Source organism: Stegodyphus dumicola, chromosome 4, assembly GCF_044657685.1.
Source record: "Stegodyphus dumicola isolate Sdum_Otavi_A_Nest chromosome 4, ASM4465768v1".
Lineage (NCBI taxonomy): Eukaryota > Metazoa > Arthropoda > Arachnida > Araneae > Eresidae > Stegodyphus > Stegodyphus dumicola.
Window position 1 is genome coordinate 134,911,337 of NC_140771.1, and position 17,426 is coordinate 134,928,762.

At 32.1% G+C, this 17,426-nt stretch overlaps 1 protein-coding gene across 2 annotated transcripts in view; it reads right to left on the reverse strand.

Annotated features, from left to right (window-relative positions):
* Window positions 1–16,277: 16,277 nt before the first annotated feature.
* LOC118199830 (32 kDa beta-galactoside-binding lectin-like) overlaps window positions 16,278–17,426 on the reverse strand; it is a 95,810-nt gene continuing 94,661 nt past the window's right edge. For both annotated transcript variants that reach the window (XM_085815497.1, XM_035371687.2), the window contains exon 9: window positions 16,278–17,054. In XM_085815497.1, the coding sequence (XP_085671623.1) occupies window positions 16,727–17,054 (328 nt within the window). In that variant the 3' untranslated portion in view covers window positions 16,278–16,726. The remainder of the gene's footprint in view (window positions 17,055–17,426) is intronic.

Sequence of the window (17,426 nt, forward strand, 5' to 3'; positions counted from 1 at the left end):
GAAAATTTATAAACATTTTTGTATATAGGACTTGTGTATATAGATATGTATCTCATTTATCCGTATATATTCAAGAATATTGTGTATATCCAGGGAACCATGTATACAGCCATAATACAGAGTTTTTTCATTCTTATGCAAACGCTTCTACTCATTTTCGTGCTTCACTGCAATGCTCGCTTAGTCGCACTTTTAAAAGCTCTGGCGGCGCAGTGTTCCACCTCATGGAACACCCACAGAATTAAAACGGTAAGTGCAATTTTTACAATATTTTACCTGTATACTTATTTAGGACTAAATAGACTGAATACAACGTTTCTTGCATAAATTCCGACTTTAACGTACAGTGCGCCGCAAAGGATTAAATATTTTAGTTCTATGTTACGCAAATTGTATTTCTCTCTTTGTACCGAGGAGAGGCGCAGACACAAATTTGTTAGGATCGTAAAGCTCGGGTTTAGAGCTTTTAAGTTGCGGTGAGTTTCAACTAAGACGAGGTTCTCCTGAGTTTACTTGGTGAGCCGCTACTGAAGTCGGAGATTTCAAAGTGTTCTTCGCCGTTCCTCAGCCAACTTAATGTTTGAAAGCCAATAAAGTAGTTTCGGTCAACATTATGACTCTGAGGTTTCTTGGGTTCTACACTGAGGGAACATCAAGTGAATTTACAGTCCACTACTTTTGAACGACGGGACATACAGTTTTCACACACAATTTATTCGAAAATGTTTTAGTTATTGCTTGAACTTTTAGAACGAAGTTCTCAGCGAACCACTTTTTTTTACGACCACTTCTTAAAAGTATAGCTGTGGAATTCTGGTACTAATTCTCATCTTTTTAAGATTTCCCATTTAGGTAATATTTTATTACTGTATTTTACAATATAAAGGAAGTATTATAATTACGAAAATTTTTAAATATCACATTTCAGTGGAAATATCCATTTTGTCCATATCTGAATCCATTTGGATGATTTTTGTGCGACATCTCATACGGACAGAATAAAGACATCTTCCTTTTCATAATATATTTTATAAGGCATTCAAAAGGGATTTTTTCGTGTTTCTCTGTATGTATGTAGATATAATATATGTGTGTATGTATCTCGCATAACTCAAAAACGTTTAGCCGAAGAATATTGAAATTTTCTAAAGAGTAGGCTTGCTTCTCTCTTTATATTGCAGGTTAGCTGTACCAACCGTATACGTATATGCTCACGTATATGTGCACCAACATCCTTTATCCGGCTTAAAAGTCCATACACGACCTTTATTTTTGCAATCGTTGCTTGTAGTAATATACTTCCAGTTATCGAAATGTTTTTAAATCACGAAAATATTCATGTTTTGCGATGTCAAATTTTAAAAAAAATTCTTTTTTGACAAATAAGTAAATCCAAATTTTAATACAGTCTCGCGGTTCGTATACTTACATTTGGGAAAGTTTCATACTTGTTATCTATATAGTATATAAAGAAGAAAGTTTGTGTGTTTGTCCTCTCATAACTAGGTCACTACTATAGCTATCACCACCAAACTTTCTACAATTCTTTTATCGTTCCCGGAATAGGTCGAAGTCACTTTTCTCCAAAAAAAAAAAAAAAAAAAAAAAAAAAAAAAAAAAGTAGCTAAAATCAGAGCTATAAATTAAAAACTCGGAAAAACGATAATTTTCTTTCTCATTTTTCGAGTGGCAACAGTCTCGCAAGCTGGAGACGAAAATCTGCTTTATTTCGAAAGTTGTTACCATTGCTCTCTTTCAAATCCTAGAGTTTGTTAAAATACGAAAATAGACAAAAGATGAAATAAAAATAGCTTTCCCAAACATTAAATACGTTATTCCCGACTCCGAAAATTCGAGGGAAGCCATTTCGACTATTCTCATCTTAACTACTTTCATGAGCCAAAATACTAATTAAAAATTCTGAAAGTTCTAATTTTCGCACTCATTTTTCCTAGTGGTAACAGTCTCGGGCGTTGGAGATAGAATTGTTTTATTTCGAAAAGTGTTGCTACTGCTCGCTTGCAAATCGTACATTTTGTTAATAAAAAAATTTGTAAATTTTACATAACCTATATATATAAAGAAGAATGTCTGTTTGTGTGTTTGTTTGTTTGTTTGCGTTATTGATTTCTGATCAATTATGATAAATATTTTGCGACATTGAATCGACTAAAGTTGAAATTAGGTGAAATATTGGATGGAACTTGAGCTGTTATGGCCATTTGATTAGAAAGACGAAAATCATTAAAAGCTTAGTGACATTGCTTCTGATACAATGAGAGAGAATTATATTTTTCTATCGAAATTTTTTATGTGGGGTTGCATATCGCACCAGACTGAAAAATATATAACTATGAATCGTATTTTTTACATCGTTAGAGAAGGATTACAACGGTATCGTTCTCTCTGTTGTTAGATACATTGCTTTCAATCTAACTTAATTGACATCGGGTACTTCCGCTAATAAAGAAATAAAATTAGAAAAAATTCATAAACGCACGACCAAAATTGTGCAGTATACGTAATTTCAAAATCAGCAACTTTCTTTTAGGAATCGGGTATTCAAGTTTGAAAGAGCAATTCGAAGAAATAAATTTAAATGATCAGCAGCAAAAAGTGTGTATAATTTAATAGGCCTTATAAGGAAATTCACATAACTTATAAGGAACAACACATAAGGCCTTACAAGGCCTTATGTGTTGTTCGCCTGAGATTTTTTATTTTAGTAAGCACATAATTTTTCGATTTTTTTCATTCGAAAAAATATGCGTCTGTTTCTCGTACTTTTCTAATATACAGTGAATTATTTCATAAGGGCATTACGCGGAAGTTTCTAATTATTAGTTTATATATAGTATATAGACATTATCAAACATTCGTTTCCTCCAGATGTAAACCACCTGTTTCTCGACCTGGCCCAAACAGCTTTTTACATATTGTTAACTGCAAACAATCATTCGATTTACTGCATAGTTAAATGGAATGTATTCTGAGAGCTGAAAAATGTCATCTAAGCAATTTGCAATTTGATTCATTACTAGTAAATCTGAAATCAGTTTCGTTATTTTAACAAGAAAGGGCATTTTTATGCATAGTGCTGGAAATAGAACAAAGATTTAATAAAAATTAAATTTTAGGTTTGAGTTCCATTTGACGAATATCAAAATGTTTACCTTGAAATATTAATAAAAGTTTTTTGAAAATAGGAATGTAATTTTTAATTATTTTAAATCTATTTACTCTAAAGCAAAATGCCGTTACATTAAATATCAGAGGCACAAGTAGAAGATATAGAACTGGATATAGATGGCTAGAAGTAAGAAACAAACAGAAAAGAAAGAGAGAGATCAGAGTAAAATTATTCATGTTAAATTCAAATGGAAAGAATTTGAAAATGCTATATTTCAATAGCTAAGATTTAGTTAACTCTAACAGGGAGAAGTACCTCATATGGGCATAGTATACATCACAAGTGAAGTGGTGAAAGCATACGGTATCGTGTTTTTACTATTTGAACACTTTCGAAGATCTGAATGATGAGTTTATATATGTCAAATACTCTATTAATTACTTATCTCTATCTATCTCTAATTTTACACGTACTGTCCACCAATGAATGCTCGATGTATAGGTCACAGCCACTATCCCACCAAAAGAGAAAACTTTCATTTATGAAACTTCCTAGTACGTCTGCCAGGGAAACGAAAAATGGCTTTACATCTAACATTATCCTGCACATTTTTATGAAACATTAACATTTTGATTCGACCCTTTTGTTTTATTTTGTTTTGAGTTTTGTTCAAGCAAACGTTTCGAAAATCATTCCTACTAGTAAATATCTGTTTGTTTCTTGTATGTTTGGGGCACCATTGGTCATGTGGTTAGGATTGCAGAATACTGAGAGTTTTATGAAACTGATCATCCCAATTGTAATTTCCATTATTTATATACAAAAACAATATAGGAGCATGAAAAACACCAATATGGATAGTTTAATAAGACGAAACTTCAGCTCGTAAGTGCTGATAAAAAACAATGTACAATAACTAAATGTTACTGTAGGATGTTTATTAACTAAATAAGAGTGTGGCTTTTAGTGTGTTGAGATGAGAATTTTTTAACTGCTTGATTAATAATGTTGGGTGAAAAGCCTCTGTCAATAGCTATTGCTTTTAAATAATTTAGTTCTTCATCAAGGGCTAGTTTGGAGGAGCAAACTTGAAGAGCACGGAAAACATAGGAATAAAATGAAGCTAACTTTTGTTTAGTCGGATGACATGATTTAAAGTGTGGTGGAAGGCAAACCGATGAAGGTTTACGGTAAACTGTAGTACTGAAGTTGGATGTGTTACGTGTGACCAGAATGTCGAGAAACGGAAGAGAATTGCAAGTCTCAAGTTCAAAAGTGAACTGAATAGCAGGATCAATAGAATTCATTGTTGAAAGAACTTTATTTAAATCATCTTTATTACCTTCAAACAGGGTAAAAGTATCGTCTACGTAGCGGAACCATGCCGGGAAGTTTAAAGTTTCAAACAATTTTGATTCATAATAATGCATGTAGATATCAGCCAGGATGGGACTGAGGGGGCTTCCCATGGCTAATCCCTCAGTTTGCTTGTAATATTTATTTTGGAAAACAAAATGTGTTTGTTTCAAACAGAGTTGAGTGAGAGAAATTAGCTCATTAATTTCGATGCAAGAGAAATGAAATTCGCGAAGTCTGGTTTCTAGACATCTTAATGCACCCTCCATTGGGACATTGGTGAATAATGATTTTACATCAAAAGAAAGTTTCTTTTCTTTTCTTCTTTGTTCTTCTTTGTTTCTTCTTTGTTCTAGTTTCTTCTTTGTCCTATCTTGTTCATTTGCGGTTTTGCAGCTGAAGATGATGGTTCGGTAAAACCATCGAAACTAGTCCTGTGAAAATTTTGTAGGTATAACGCTGATTTTTGTTGTTTGACTTCTGAATTAGTATAATAAAATCATTTTTTAAAAAAATGCAAAATTAAATTGTATTTTAATATTTAACAGCCATAAATAATGTTTAAAACATTAGGTTAAATTTATACATATAAAAACCAATTACTTTTAAAGTAAGGTGACGTCATTGGTTACATCATCCACAATATAAAATTTCATAAAATATGATAAACAATAAAATTTTTATTTCAAATAAAAATGCAAAATTAAATTGATTTTTAATATTTAGAAGCCATAAATAATATTTAAAACATGCACAATAAAACACTTTATTTTAAAAATAAAATGACAACAAAGTATCGGTTACCATAAATAACTTGTCCATCAATGGGTTTACCATAAGTTGTATTACTCGCCAAAAGAAAAATCGCCAACAAATCGCCAAAATCCGTGCAACCGTCTACCAAAGTAGCACCCAATTCTAAGTCTTTAATGATATTGAGATCTCCAGTAATAACATGTTGGTGGAAAGGATCGACATATTTATGGTAAATAGACTGTTGGCAATTACATATGCTATTTTCTTGTACATAGTGGTGGTTGATAACGAGTTAACCTAAGGTCTTTTCAAATTTAAAACAGGGCCTAATTTGAAGTTGTTGGTCAGGAAGCAAGTGTTGATACTTTTTAAAAATGCTTGGTATTTTTAGTTGACCGTAATAAGGGTGCTTGAACTGTACAGTACAAAAAAGTTTTTTGTGAAAAAAATTACTATATATATATATACATTCTTCATATAAAATGTAGTTCAGCAGGACATTCAAGGGCCCCTTATGTCTTCGGGCCCCTATGCGACGGCATTCCTTGCATACCTTTACTTACGCCACTGCATGGAGAAGGATAATCGTCAACTCCAAAATAGCGGTGTTAAGAAACTTCTAAAAGATGCTGTTTTCTGAAATATCTTAAAACGTGAAAGTTGTACTGGCTCAAAGTTGAGGAAAAAGAAAAATATGTGTTATGAAAGATAAAAGTATTCACGTAATCGGGGAACAAAACGTCTCTGAAACTAAAAAGTCCCATTTTTTTAGCAAAAGCAAGAATATTTGCCAGCAATATATTTATAAAATAGTAGAAAGAAAGTGTACACAATAATTGAAAGGAGAAGGAAACAAAATCTTTGTACATATTTACATTAAATTTCTTATCGTAGTCAACCATCTATCACCTCCGATTAAGGTTTGAATAATAATTATCATATGAGTATAAATGAGAAATTTTAAAAAAGTAGTTAATACCAGCTTTCTTTATAGACATTTGGAATACAGATGTTTTATTCTCTAGGGAAATTTTGACTAAATAATTGATTTCTTCTTGTAAGTATTCGACTTTGTTGCACTTTTTTAAAAATTTTATTATTATTATTTTTATTATTCTAAGGAGCTGAGCATGCATCGTATTTAGTATTAGTCTTTTGGAGATATTGGCGTGCCAACTGATGAGTTTAATAGTAGGGAAATCAAAATCTCTTATTTTGTCGTAAATTTTGATATATTTCAAATTGATAATTGGCAAATCAAGGTAATTAATATCTCCTTGTTGAAAATTAGTTTTATTGAATTTCAAACATGAAGGATAAATGTGATCGAATTCCATTTTATGGAAGTTGCTGACTGCAATAATATCATCCATGTTTCTGTAAATGTTAATGTAACGTGAACGTTGTACTTGAGATAGCCGTTGTTGTAAATTAAATTCCTTGGTGTAAGGGTACAAATTACAAATTGCTGAACTAGTGCTGTCCCCATCGGGATTCCGTTGATTTGTTTAAAAAAAGTTTTATTATTAAAAGCAATGTAGTTATTAAAAAGAATACTTTTAAAATATAGCTGCCACTCTTCTTTGGAAATAACCGTAATAATTTGTGGAAATCAGTCTAGTAGAGTTAAAAGACTGTCAAATACTTCTTGTAACGGAAGAGCCGTGTATAAATTCTCTAAGTCGTAACAGAACATATTTTTTATCTTTACAGTTCGAAGCGTTTCGAGTATCGGTTCGTTATTACTCATTATCCAGTTGAAATTGTGGTCTTGCATCTGTGCATCTTTAATGAAGTAGAGAGAACTTTTTAAAGTATTTTAGCAAAACGGTAGTCTATTATTTCTTTCATGTAATTTCTGGTCCAGTGCCATGGAGTTCTTTTTTAATCAGATTATTGTAGTTAGTTTGTCAATTTTCGTAATGGTGAAAAGATCTTTCAGTATTTTAACTTTCTTGCCTAAATCTTGTTTATTATGTGTATTTTAATGTGTTGTTTTGTGTATATAATGTGTATATAAGTATTTGTTCTTTGATACTGAGCAGTGCTTCTTTCAATTCTAGGTAAGTTTCTTTTGTAGCTTGAGAAGATTATGAAAGTTTCTAGATCTGTTACGAATTGTTGGATGCAGAATTTTTTGCTATTTCCCGTAATAATATGTTGATGATGTTGATCTACATAAGGGTTGTATTCTGGGAGCTTGCAATTTCAGGTATATGGAGCTTCATTGATCTCATGGTGGTTAATTATTAAGCTACCTAGTGTTCTTTCATATCGATAGCTTGGTATTGCCTGTACTTTGTTAGAAAACAGATGTTGGTGTATTTTAAAAATTTTATTAATTTTTAATTTGTCATAAACGGGATTCTTGAAGTGCACAGTACAGAAATGCTTATTCTCAAAATATTTGTTGCTATGCAGTTTGTGTTTACAAAAGTCTATTATAAGTAACTGGAGACAATCATATTTTAATTGAAAGTGGTATAGAAATTGCTTAAGGATTTTGTGTTTGAAGGTTAGGAGCAAATTAATATTTTTGCTGAAGAAATGCTGTTGAAAAAAATTATGAAATTTTGTAATCAATCGGCCAAGGCGCCGAAGGCCGAAATGTTCCTTACTAATAATCAAGATGTTTTGAGATCATCAGTTAGCGTCGTTTGAGAAGCGTTCTGTCTTCATTTTGCTACTTTTGACTTTTAGAGTAGAGCCCCAAACATATTACTGTCGGCAATGGATTTAGATTTGCTAAATTTAATAAAGCACGCGATATCCACCTTCCAAGATAGAGATATTCCACTTCCGGCAAACTTTCTAAGAAATATTTGCTAGTGTTTAGCTTACATCTAAAGAAAAATCATAAAAATTCCATGCAGCTGATCTATTCCGTCTCTGATAATAAAAGCCTACAAGAATTGATAGTGTTCTGCAGCTTCAGAAACTAGTTTTCCCACTTTTATTTTGGTGCTAGAAATATAATCACAAAGATCTTCACTAGAGGAGATCATAATTTTCATTAATTTTTCACACATGTAAAGCCTGGTTAAATACGTTTCCTCGTTTATAAATTAAAAAAGTTTTTTCAATAATTCCTGATATTTTAAAGAAAAATTTCCATGTATTTTTTTCCTGTAGCAGTTCTAAATAATCGTTCATTAAAACCACATTAATCTAACAATCTGAAAATGGCGCAAATAAAGTGAACTCTTTCATTAATCATTAGCATTAAAAAAAAAAAAAAAAAAAAAAAAAAAAAAAAAAAAAAACTAGCTTGGGTTTCAGAGTGCCTCAGAAGTGAATTTTTTTTTCATTTCTTAATTTAGATGCCATACGGTTTGGTAATAGTTTTTCCTCTTTTATACCACGGCCATATCAGTGGCCGATAAGACCACTAACTACCGGTAGTTCGACTTTTTGTATATTTTTTGGAAGCCAGCGAGAGGAAAAATGTGCAACCACCTTCGCCGGGAATCGAACTACGGACCTCTGGAATACCGGCCCAGCGTGCTACCGTTACTACACGAAGGACGCTAGAAAAGTGGGAGAAATACCTTATATACTCCACTTTTTAAAGGGCGACTAGGGTTTTAGGGGACCTAGTTGCCAAATCCTGGGAACGGAGAATCATCATCCACAACCCTTTTTGTTCGGATGCCACTGTAGAGACATTAGGTATTTTTTGGAAGCCAGCGAGATGAAAAATACGCAACCGCCTTCGCCGGGAATCGAACCACGGACCTCTGGAATACCGGCCCAGCGTGCTACCGTTACACTACGAAGGCAAGCTAGGGAAGTGGGAGAAATACCTTATAGACTTAGAAACCCAAACGAACGAATGCGACGGCTGCATGGTATTTTTCCATGGTTTTCTCCATGTGTAACATCAATATGAGCCATTTCTCTTTAGAATGTCCTCCATGAAGGCATCTCCTAGCAGAAAGTCCTCGTTTGTTTTGTTGTATTCAAATAATCCTAACCCTCAAACTACGGCGCCTATCACAATAAATCAAGATGAATTTAGCCTAAAATGTAATTATCATTTGAAAAGACGGGTTGTGGGCTAAGTAAAACGGCCACTCAACTTCATGACAGGGAAAGGGAATTTCAGTAATGGGAGGAGCGGAACGATTTTATATGGAAAGTAAGGTAGCGTGATCCTGTCGAGCGAAATAGTAATGATAAGTGAAAAGCTAAAATAAAAGAAATCTGAAAACTTTGGGATTAAATTAAGGTCATTAATTAAACAAAAAAAAATATTGATAAAGATTTCAAAAGAATCCAGTTGACTGAATGAAGAAAGCTTTATGGATAATTATTGCAGATCGAAAATCAAAATGTAATTAAGTGACCTGTTGTAAATAGCTAAAAAAAATTCTTTCCTTCTTTCGAACAAACAATTCATTTTCCCTGACGGGAAATTTCAAAGCTTTTTGAGTTTGGCCGATGCATACCAAATGACACGATATATATATCAAACTATGCTAAATTCCGCAAAAATTAAAAAGTACACTGAAGAATCGAAAAACGAATTTTACTGATATATAAAAAAATGCTTTAAATATTTGGAGAATCAGCAGAAGCTTTGTAATTAATAGTAAGTTTAAATAATTATTGGGTACCTGTCGGCTAAACGTCGTTGTCAGTTAAATGTTCTGTCGATTAAAATGACTTGTCACTTACATGTTCCATAATTAAATGTCAAGTCGGCTAAGTGTCCGTGTCGGTTAAATGTCCGGTCAGCTAAGTGTCCTTGTCGGCTGTATGCCCCGTCGGCTAAGTGTCCGTGTTGGTTAAATTTCCGGTCAGCTAAGTGTCCTTGTTGGCTGTATGCTCTGTCGGCTAAGTGTCCTTGTCGGCTAAATGTTCTGTCGACTAACTGACCGGGTCGGCTTAATGTCCTGTCGGCTAAGAGCCCGTGTCGACTAAATAACCTGTCAGCTATCTGTCCTTGTCGACTGAATGCCCTGTCGGTTAAGTATCCTTGTCAGCTGAATGTCCTGTCGGCTAAGTGTCCGTGTCGGCTAAATTTCCGCAATCGGTGCTTAGTTGTTTAATGAACTATGGCAGATGTCCTGAGGCTATCTGCTTAAAGGAAGAGGTGTCTTCTCTGAGTACTTTTTGAATGAAACTGCCTTTATATCCATATTAAGCAAAAACAGACATTTAGCTAACGCTTTTGATAAAATTTAAACCTAGGTTATGTCAACAGTGTATCATTAATGTGTCTTATCTACTCAGGAACTGTTGGGTCATTTCTAAAGCATGATTTTGTTTTATGTTTACGTAATAGACATTGTTTATACAGTAGATAATTATCAGATTTATAAAAAGATTTAAAACATAATGATATCAGCGAAGGAAAACGAAATAAAAGTAATTCCAGTTTGCGACAGATTTCCCATGCGAAAAACAAAAGAAATGATGCCTTGAATGTACTTACAGAAAAAGTATAAACTAATAGAATTCTTTTGATGAGCACTGTTGATGAGTGATCGGAATATTTGATGGGACAATCAGACTTTTGCTAATTCTTAACCAAATATTTAGCAACATTCTTTATCTGATATCTGAGGTAAATTCAAATTCAGTATAATACTTAAATTTTTAAAACAGGGCATATAAATACAAATTATACTTTATATTTGCTATTACATAGAAAAAGTGGGTAAATAAATAGAAAATCTATAAAAGCACAAACTCGCTTTCTCTACACACACACAAAAAAAGGACAAGTACTTATAACCTAAAAATGAATTAAATGATTATAAACTATAGCAATAGCGTTTTATTCAAATGAAGTAAACACTTATACATGCAATAATTTACTTTCAAACATTACAACCTAGAATAAATCTAATCATATTTTTCATATTACCATCCATGCACACCAATTACATATAATCCAGCTAATTGAAGAAAAACTAAACTAGGTCACAACTCAGTTTTGTTGTTATTAATCCTCCTGATATAAATTCAGCCGGATCAGATTCATGAATTTTATTGTAACAAAAATGCATTGTGTAGAATCTATCTTTGCCCAAGAGCTTGGGTCCCTTACAGATGACAGTATGAATCTACAAGCTAAATCTCTATTTTGATGAAGGATATCCTGGGGATAGTTAGAGGGCCAACGCACAGATTTTGAAAATATGTTTCTGCATAAAATATTGCAGAAGTGTGGCGACATAAAATTTGCAGAAGTATTTCGACAATAAATCATTTCAAATTTGTTGCATTCCTCAGGCAAATGATAAGTCCTTTACCGAAGTTTGTGAGTTGTGTAAATAAGTATCAACTTGATATTTGTTCTGATTACATACTGTAATCAGATTGTATCTGTAAAGTGATCAACTACGTAATAGTTTTTAAGGCTGCCTTTGGATTATATATTAGTTTATGTTTGCAGCTCAACTGTAGGATGTGTAGCCATGCTCAATTGCACCAAACTTGAGAATCATTAGCATATGAAGTCATACTTTACTTAATTCTTTTGTTTTATACTAGTAGTATATGTCATAGCATAAATGTATCATTATTGTAGGTGGTATGTAATTTTAATTTGCATCTTTGGTTAAAAAATAATCTACTAAGAAATATATATGCAAGCAAATTTGCTATAAAACTTCAGCTGACTGTTTATCCAATTTACATATATTGCTGTAGTAGCAGAGGTGAAATTTAAATCAACCATTTTATTTGAAAATTAAACTGTGATGTTTAATTTTTGTGTTATGAAAAATGACTGTTCATGAACTATTCATGAATAAGTTAAAATACCTAAGAGTAATTTATCGTTCCACACAGAAAGAATAATTTTACTATCGTGTTTCTAGATTTGATTGCATATGTCATTAAGTTAAATGAGTAAATTATAATTATCTCTTGACTGCTGTTGTTAAAAAAAATTTCTTTTCAAGATTTTTATTTTTTAATTTTTTACGATTCGCACTTGTAGTGATTCGATTAGCACCTGTAGCCGACACGTTGAGATTTCGCTGATGCCATTATAGATAATTTTTCATCAGCAGGCTTAGATGTGAAATGCATGATAGGTCAAGGTTATAACGGTTCAAGGGAAGACCAGCTAAAGTGAGAGAAAGATTTCAGTCAGCACTGTATATAGATTGTGCTTGTCATTGCCTCAATTTGGTAATTCCTGATATATGTTTTATTCATAATTTCATTTTTCATTAATAAGACATTCATAATTTTATGGGAGTGATAAAAATATTATTCTTTTATGAACATTCCAAGGAGAAATTTCATTTTGGAAAAAATATGATTTTTCATTAAAAATTATTATTTTTATCTATCAAATTTGTGGCGGTCTTCAAGAAGGAAATATCTGAAAAAAATTGTCACCCTCGTTGGATAAAAAATATAAATCTCTTATGATTCTAGGTAAATGAATGGTGTTTACCCAGATTTGTGATTAGATGAACAAGAAATAATTGAGAGCTGATATGATAAATAATTGTTTTTTGGTGCTTCACTGAAATGTTTTGTTTTTGTGACTGGATTATTAAAAAATTACTTTAAAAATTTATATTTACTATAAAAAATTTTTCTATATATTTCTATATAATTTCTAATTATATAGAAATTATATTATTATTTCTATATAATTTCTAATTTCTAATTGTATAGAAAATAATATAATATAAAATAATATAATAATAAAAAATATCATAAAATTATATATAAATAAATAAATAATATAATAATAAATTTAATAATTATTTTTCTATATATTTTTACTATAAAAATTTTTTCATATACTATAATTTTTTACTATAATTTTTTCATATTTTTTCATATATTAAGTAGCATTTTACAGTTGAAATATATTAATCTCACTGCACATCCCAGTTGAGTGATTATATTTTAAGAGAAAAGAAGAAAATAAGAAAATCGTGGCAATTTTGAAACACGTTTTAGTGCGATTTATTCACATTTTACCACAGTTCTAAGTCACAAATAAATGAAGAAAATTTTGAAGTTTCTTTTCTGCGATGGGTAAGCAACCAAACAAGTCGTTTTAATATTATAACTGAATAACCGAATCCTATTTTCGAATGTAAATTTTTAGTCAATTCTTAGATGGCGGGATTTTGTACTTAACAGAATTTTTTTATTAAACATAAAGAAATGTCGAATTCTTATGACAGTTTAATTTTCTTGGTTTCAGTCCTTGGTTTGGAGATTAATTCCTTGGTTTTCGGAGCCAATTTTTTTTTTATAGTACAGCTGCCGCCTAACTTGGATAGTGGTTAAAAACGCCTATTGTCGTCCCGAAGGACTCGGCTTCGAATGCCGGAGAAGGCATGGACGTTTGTAAATGTATAGTGTCTGTGCGGCATGGAAGGCACTCCAAATGTGAGGCGAGACGAAAGTCTTCTTGAGAGCTTGATGGTAGGGAAAGAGGGGGGAGAGACCCTTGGAGCTGTCCCCCCCCGGGGTGCTCTCCATCAAAACTGAGGGCGGAGCTGAGCAAAGTCGTCCTGTCTGACTTCTGTATGATGCTCAAGGCTCTTGCAACGACAGGCACAATCTTGCACTCTTTGCCACGATGGATTTCGCGGGCTTGTTCTAATGCTACTGTAAGACAAGTGAGATAAGTCACAACAATACCAACAATACAGCTAATGTTTTCCATCTTACACTTCAGTGTTAATGACCATTCTGGTTTTTTAGAAACTCACACAGATAATGTTTATCATTTTTATTCTTCCATCTCAAGAGTGACTGACGTTCTGAAATTGGTTGCAGAGTCATTAGAATTTTGATTAAGGAGACATGAAATATATGCAATGCCCTCGCTGGCACTCGAACATGGACTTCTCGAATACGCGCCGATTGTGCTGCCGTTACACCACGAACGTATGCAGAAACGAGGGAGAAAATACCTTATATAGTTACAATTTTAGTTTTTATAGACTGCATTTCTTCAATAAAATTTGAAGTAAGTGATTTTTTATTCTATGAAATAAATTTGTTCATTTAGAATGTATTTTTGAATTATTTGGGCTAATATTCCATAAGCGGGATAAGTTGGCGCACGGCGATTATTATGTGCAAACAGAATAGTAAATGAAATTGCTTAAATGATAAAACAACGTCGTGAATTCAACACACTAAAACAACTTTCGTTCAAAACTTCAAAACTTTAAATATTCCACATATTTCGATTGCCACATGCAAGAAACAAAACGAAAAAAAAAAATAATAATTAACTAAATAAAATTAAATGAAAAACATTCATACCTTCACGTCATCTAAATTCCAACATTCTCCCACCAACAGCAGCTTAACCTTCTGTAAATATTTGTATAATAATATTAAACAGTAAAACTTTTAAAAACAAACACAGTATTTCAAAATTAAATTTAAAAAAAAATCTTCTGACTAAACTAAATTCGCACTCTTACAATTACCGGAATAAAGTTCTAGTTTTGTTACAAGAAAACATACAGCCGGAAACTACAACCAAATTAAAAAACTCTCGCCAAGCTTGGCCCTCATCCCGATTAAGGAATATTAACTATTGTTTGATAAGTACCTAAAAAATCTGTTGTTTAAATACTACAATAAAAATAGTGTATAATTCTCAGCAATAATATATGCCTCAAAGCAAAAAAAATTATCTTTTATGCAAACAGTTTTTTTTTCAACGTTGATTGCCACATGCAAGAAATATGAAATATCCGGGAAATAATTTTGCAATAATTACATTTGAAAATAATTAACATTAAAAAATCTTTGAAACAATGTAATATTAAGAAAATTAAAAAAATAGAAGCAAACAGTATCCTGAGACTTGCATAATATTACTTAACTCAAATAATATCTAAATTACTAAATTCACGTAGAAATTTCGTATGTATAAAAAGCATTCAAGCAGTTTAAGTTTATTACTGTTTAAGGAATAAAAAAAATTAAGATTTTGATGTTTGTAATTGCTTTTAATCATGTCTATGTTAGTAATGTTTTGTTCAATACTTTATTTATTGTTAGAACTGTTGATAATTGAATATTATTATACGCAATCTGATATCACAGTAATCATAATAGTGAACAATAAACTCATTTCATTGATTAGTAACAATAATAGTGTTGTAAATATTTAAATGCTTTTGATTGCATTATTGCTTTTCTGTTTTGCTATAGTGTTGTACATTGGTTTTCTTATTTATTGATTGGATGCTTTTATAAGGATCATTATAGGGTTTGTATTTAATCGAATTTATGTTTATGAATGTGCATGTTTTGTATTCTAGTTTTATTTCATTCTCAGAATCGTAGATCTTTGATTTCTGAGTGCAACAACGTTCCGATTGCAAAAATAGCTCAAACGCAAATCGAGGTTTGGAGAAATTTTTTTTGGGCAGGTCTGCCACACTGGTGACATTTGGCAGTACAATTGACATGTTAAAGTACATAAACACAAACCAGAGAGCTAGCGTTCAGTTATGAATCAGCTGTGAGATTTAGAGTTTACTCTACAAGTGATTCTGAGAATTAACGATAAGGAGAAACTGCTTATTTTTCTCGTTCTGTTTGAGAGATTACGAGTTATTTATTGCGCTGCGTGTATTTAATTTTTATAATAAATTGTTAATTTCTTCCTGCTTATCTGGAAGGATTACGCAAAGAGGTATGAACGAACATGTAACTCGCAACAATAGATTTACTTTTGCTGTCTTAAAAAGAATAACTGATCAAAGTTAGTGCTTCTAAATATACATAATTTATTCCCCTTTATATACTGGTTATATACTGATGGCTATATACTAATGGCTATATACTGGTGGTTATAGCACAAAGTTAGTGCTTGTAAATGTATATTATTTATTCACCTTTAAATACCGATGGCTATATGTATGTAAATTACTATGTTAAGCTTCGAATCTGAAATCAAACGAAGTTTGCTTTCATCAAGAAGAGGGAACAGTTCGACCTGAAGTTAAAATCCAGCAATTTAGGTCTTCCAGAAGTGATGTCATGCACGAAAATTTAAAGTAATAATTTATAAAAGAAGTGAATAAAAATTTATTTATTTTTCAATATTGCATTATTTTACACGCACTCTGTACATCAGAAAATCAAAACACCCAGAAGAACAGCTCTAAAAGCTGAGGGAAAACAACTACAAACACTACGTAAGACAAAGTTTTTACAACTTTTTGTGAGCTGGATTATTCTGCTGAATGGTGCTCAAATACTATCCACAAAAGGGAGAATGCATGTGCTCCATTTTCACATACGCTGAGATTTTAAAGATTTAAAGATGAAGTCTCCCCCCCCCCCAAAAAAAAAATATATGCAGAAGAAATAGTAAGTTAATAAGCAGAGTATCTTTTGATATTTCAGTTTGTGAAATACAGAGAAATTCATATTTTTCTCAGATGGTTAGAGCGACAGATAGAGAGAAAGATCAGATATCTTAGCACCAAACAGCAAATATAATCGTCATCGCTCGAACGGAGATCAAAGTAGCAAAAGCCTATATGTCTCTAGATCCCCAGAGAGTGTTATATGATCCGGGAGTGGGTCTTCCACACGATATGGCAGGTGAGCGAGTTCAAGTCCATCCAAAAAACACTGAAAGCGATCTTCCGTCCGGGCGACGAGGAGATCAAAAGGACGACCAGCAGCAAGACCTTCGACAACTGTAGCTGACACTTCCTGTCCCCAAGAGTTTTCTTCCCTAGAGTTCAGAGTAATTTTTGGAGTGTCGTCCTTCCACAGAACATCGAAGCACAAAGCGATATCACAATCTTCAGATCCTTCTCCACACTGAACATTCATCTGCAACCTTTGAATGCAAAACAGAGTATTACTTTATTCTAAAAATAAAATTGCAAAGTACGAAAATTGCATTTATTATTATGAATAAGACACAGAAAACATTGCTGCTTTTACCAATATAGAAGCAAAGTAGCTAGAACGGAGGATTCATAATCTGTATGTGATTAATCTGTTGGAGTGTGTTTAATCAACCATGGTATCAGTTCTACATATATTAATCTTCACCATAAATGAGAACTGGAATTTATTATTTTGTTATATTCAGTGTTTTGGTACGACACTGGTCGAATCAGAGTACAGAGTCTGAATCTAAAATCTTACCTAATTCTGAGCGTCCAGTCTTCTTTAGTATATTACAACTATTATAATATAACATCAA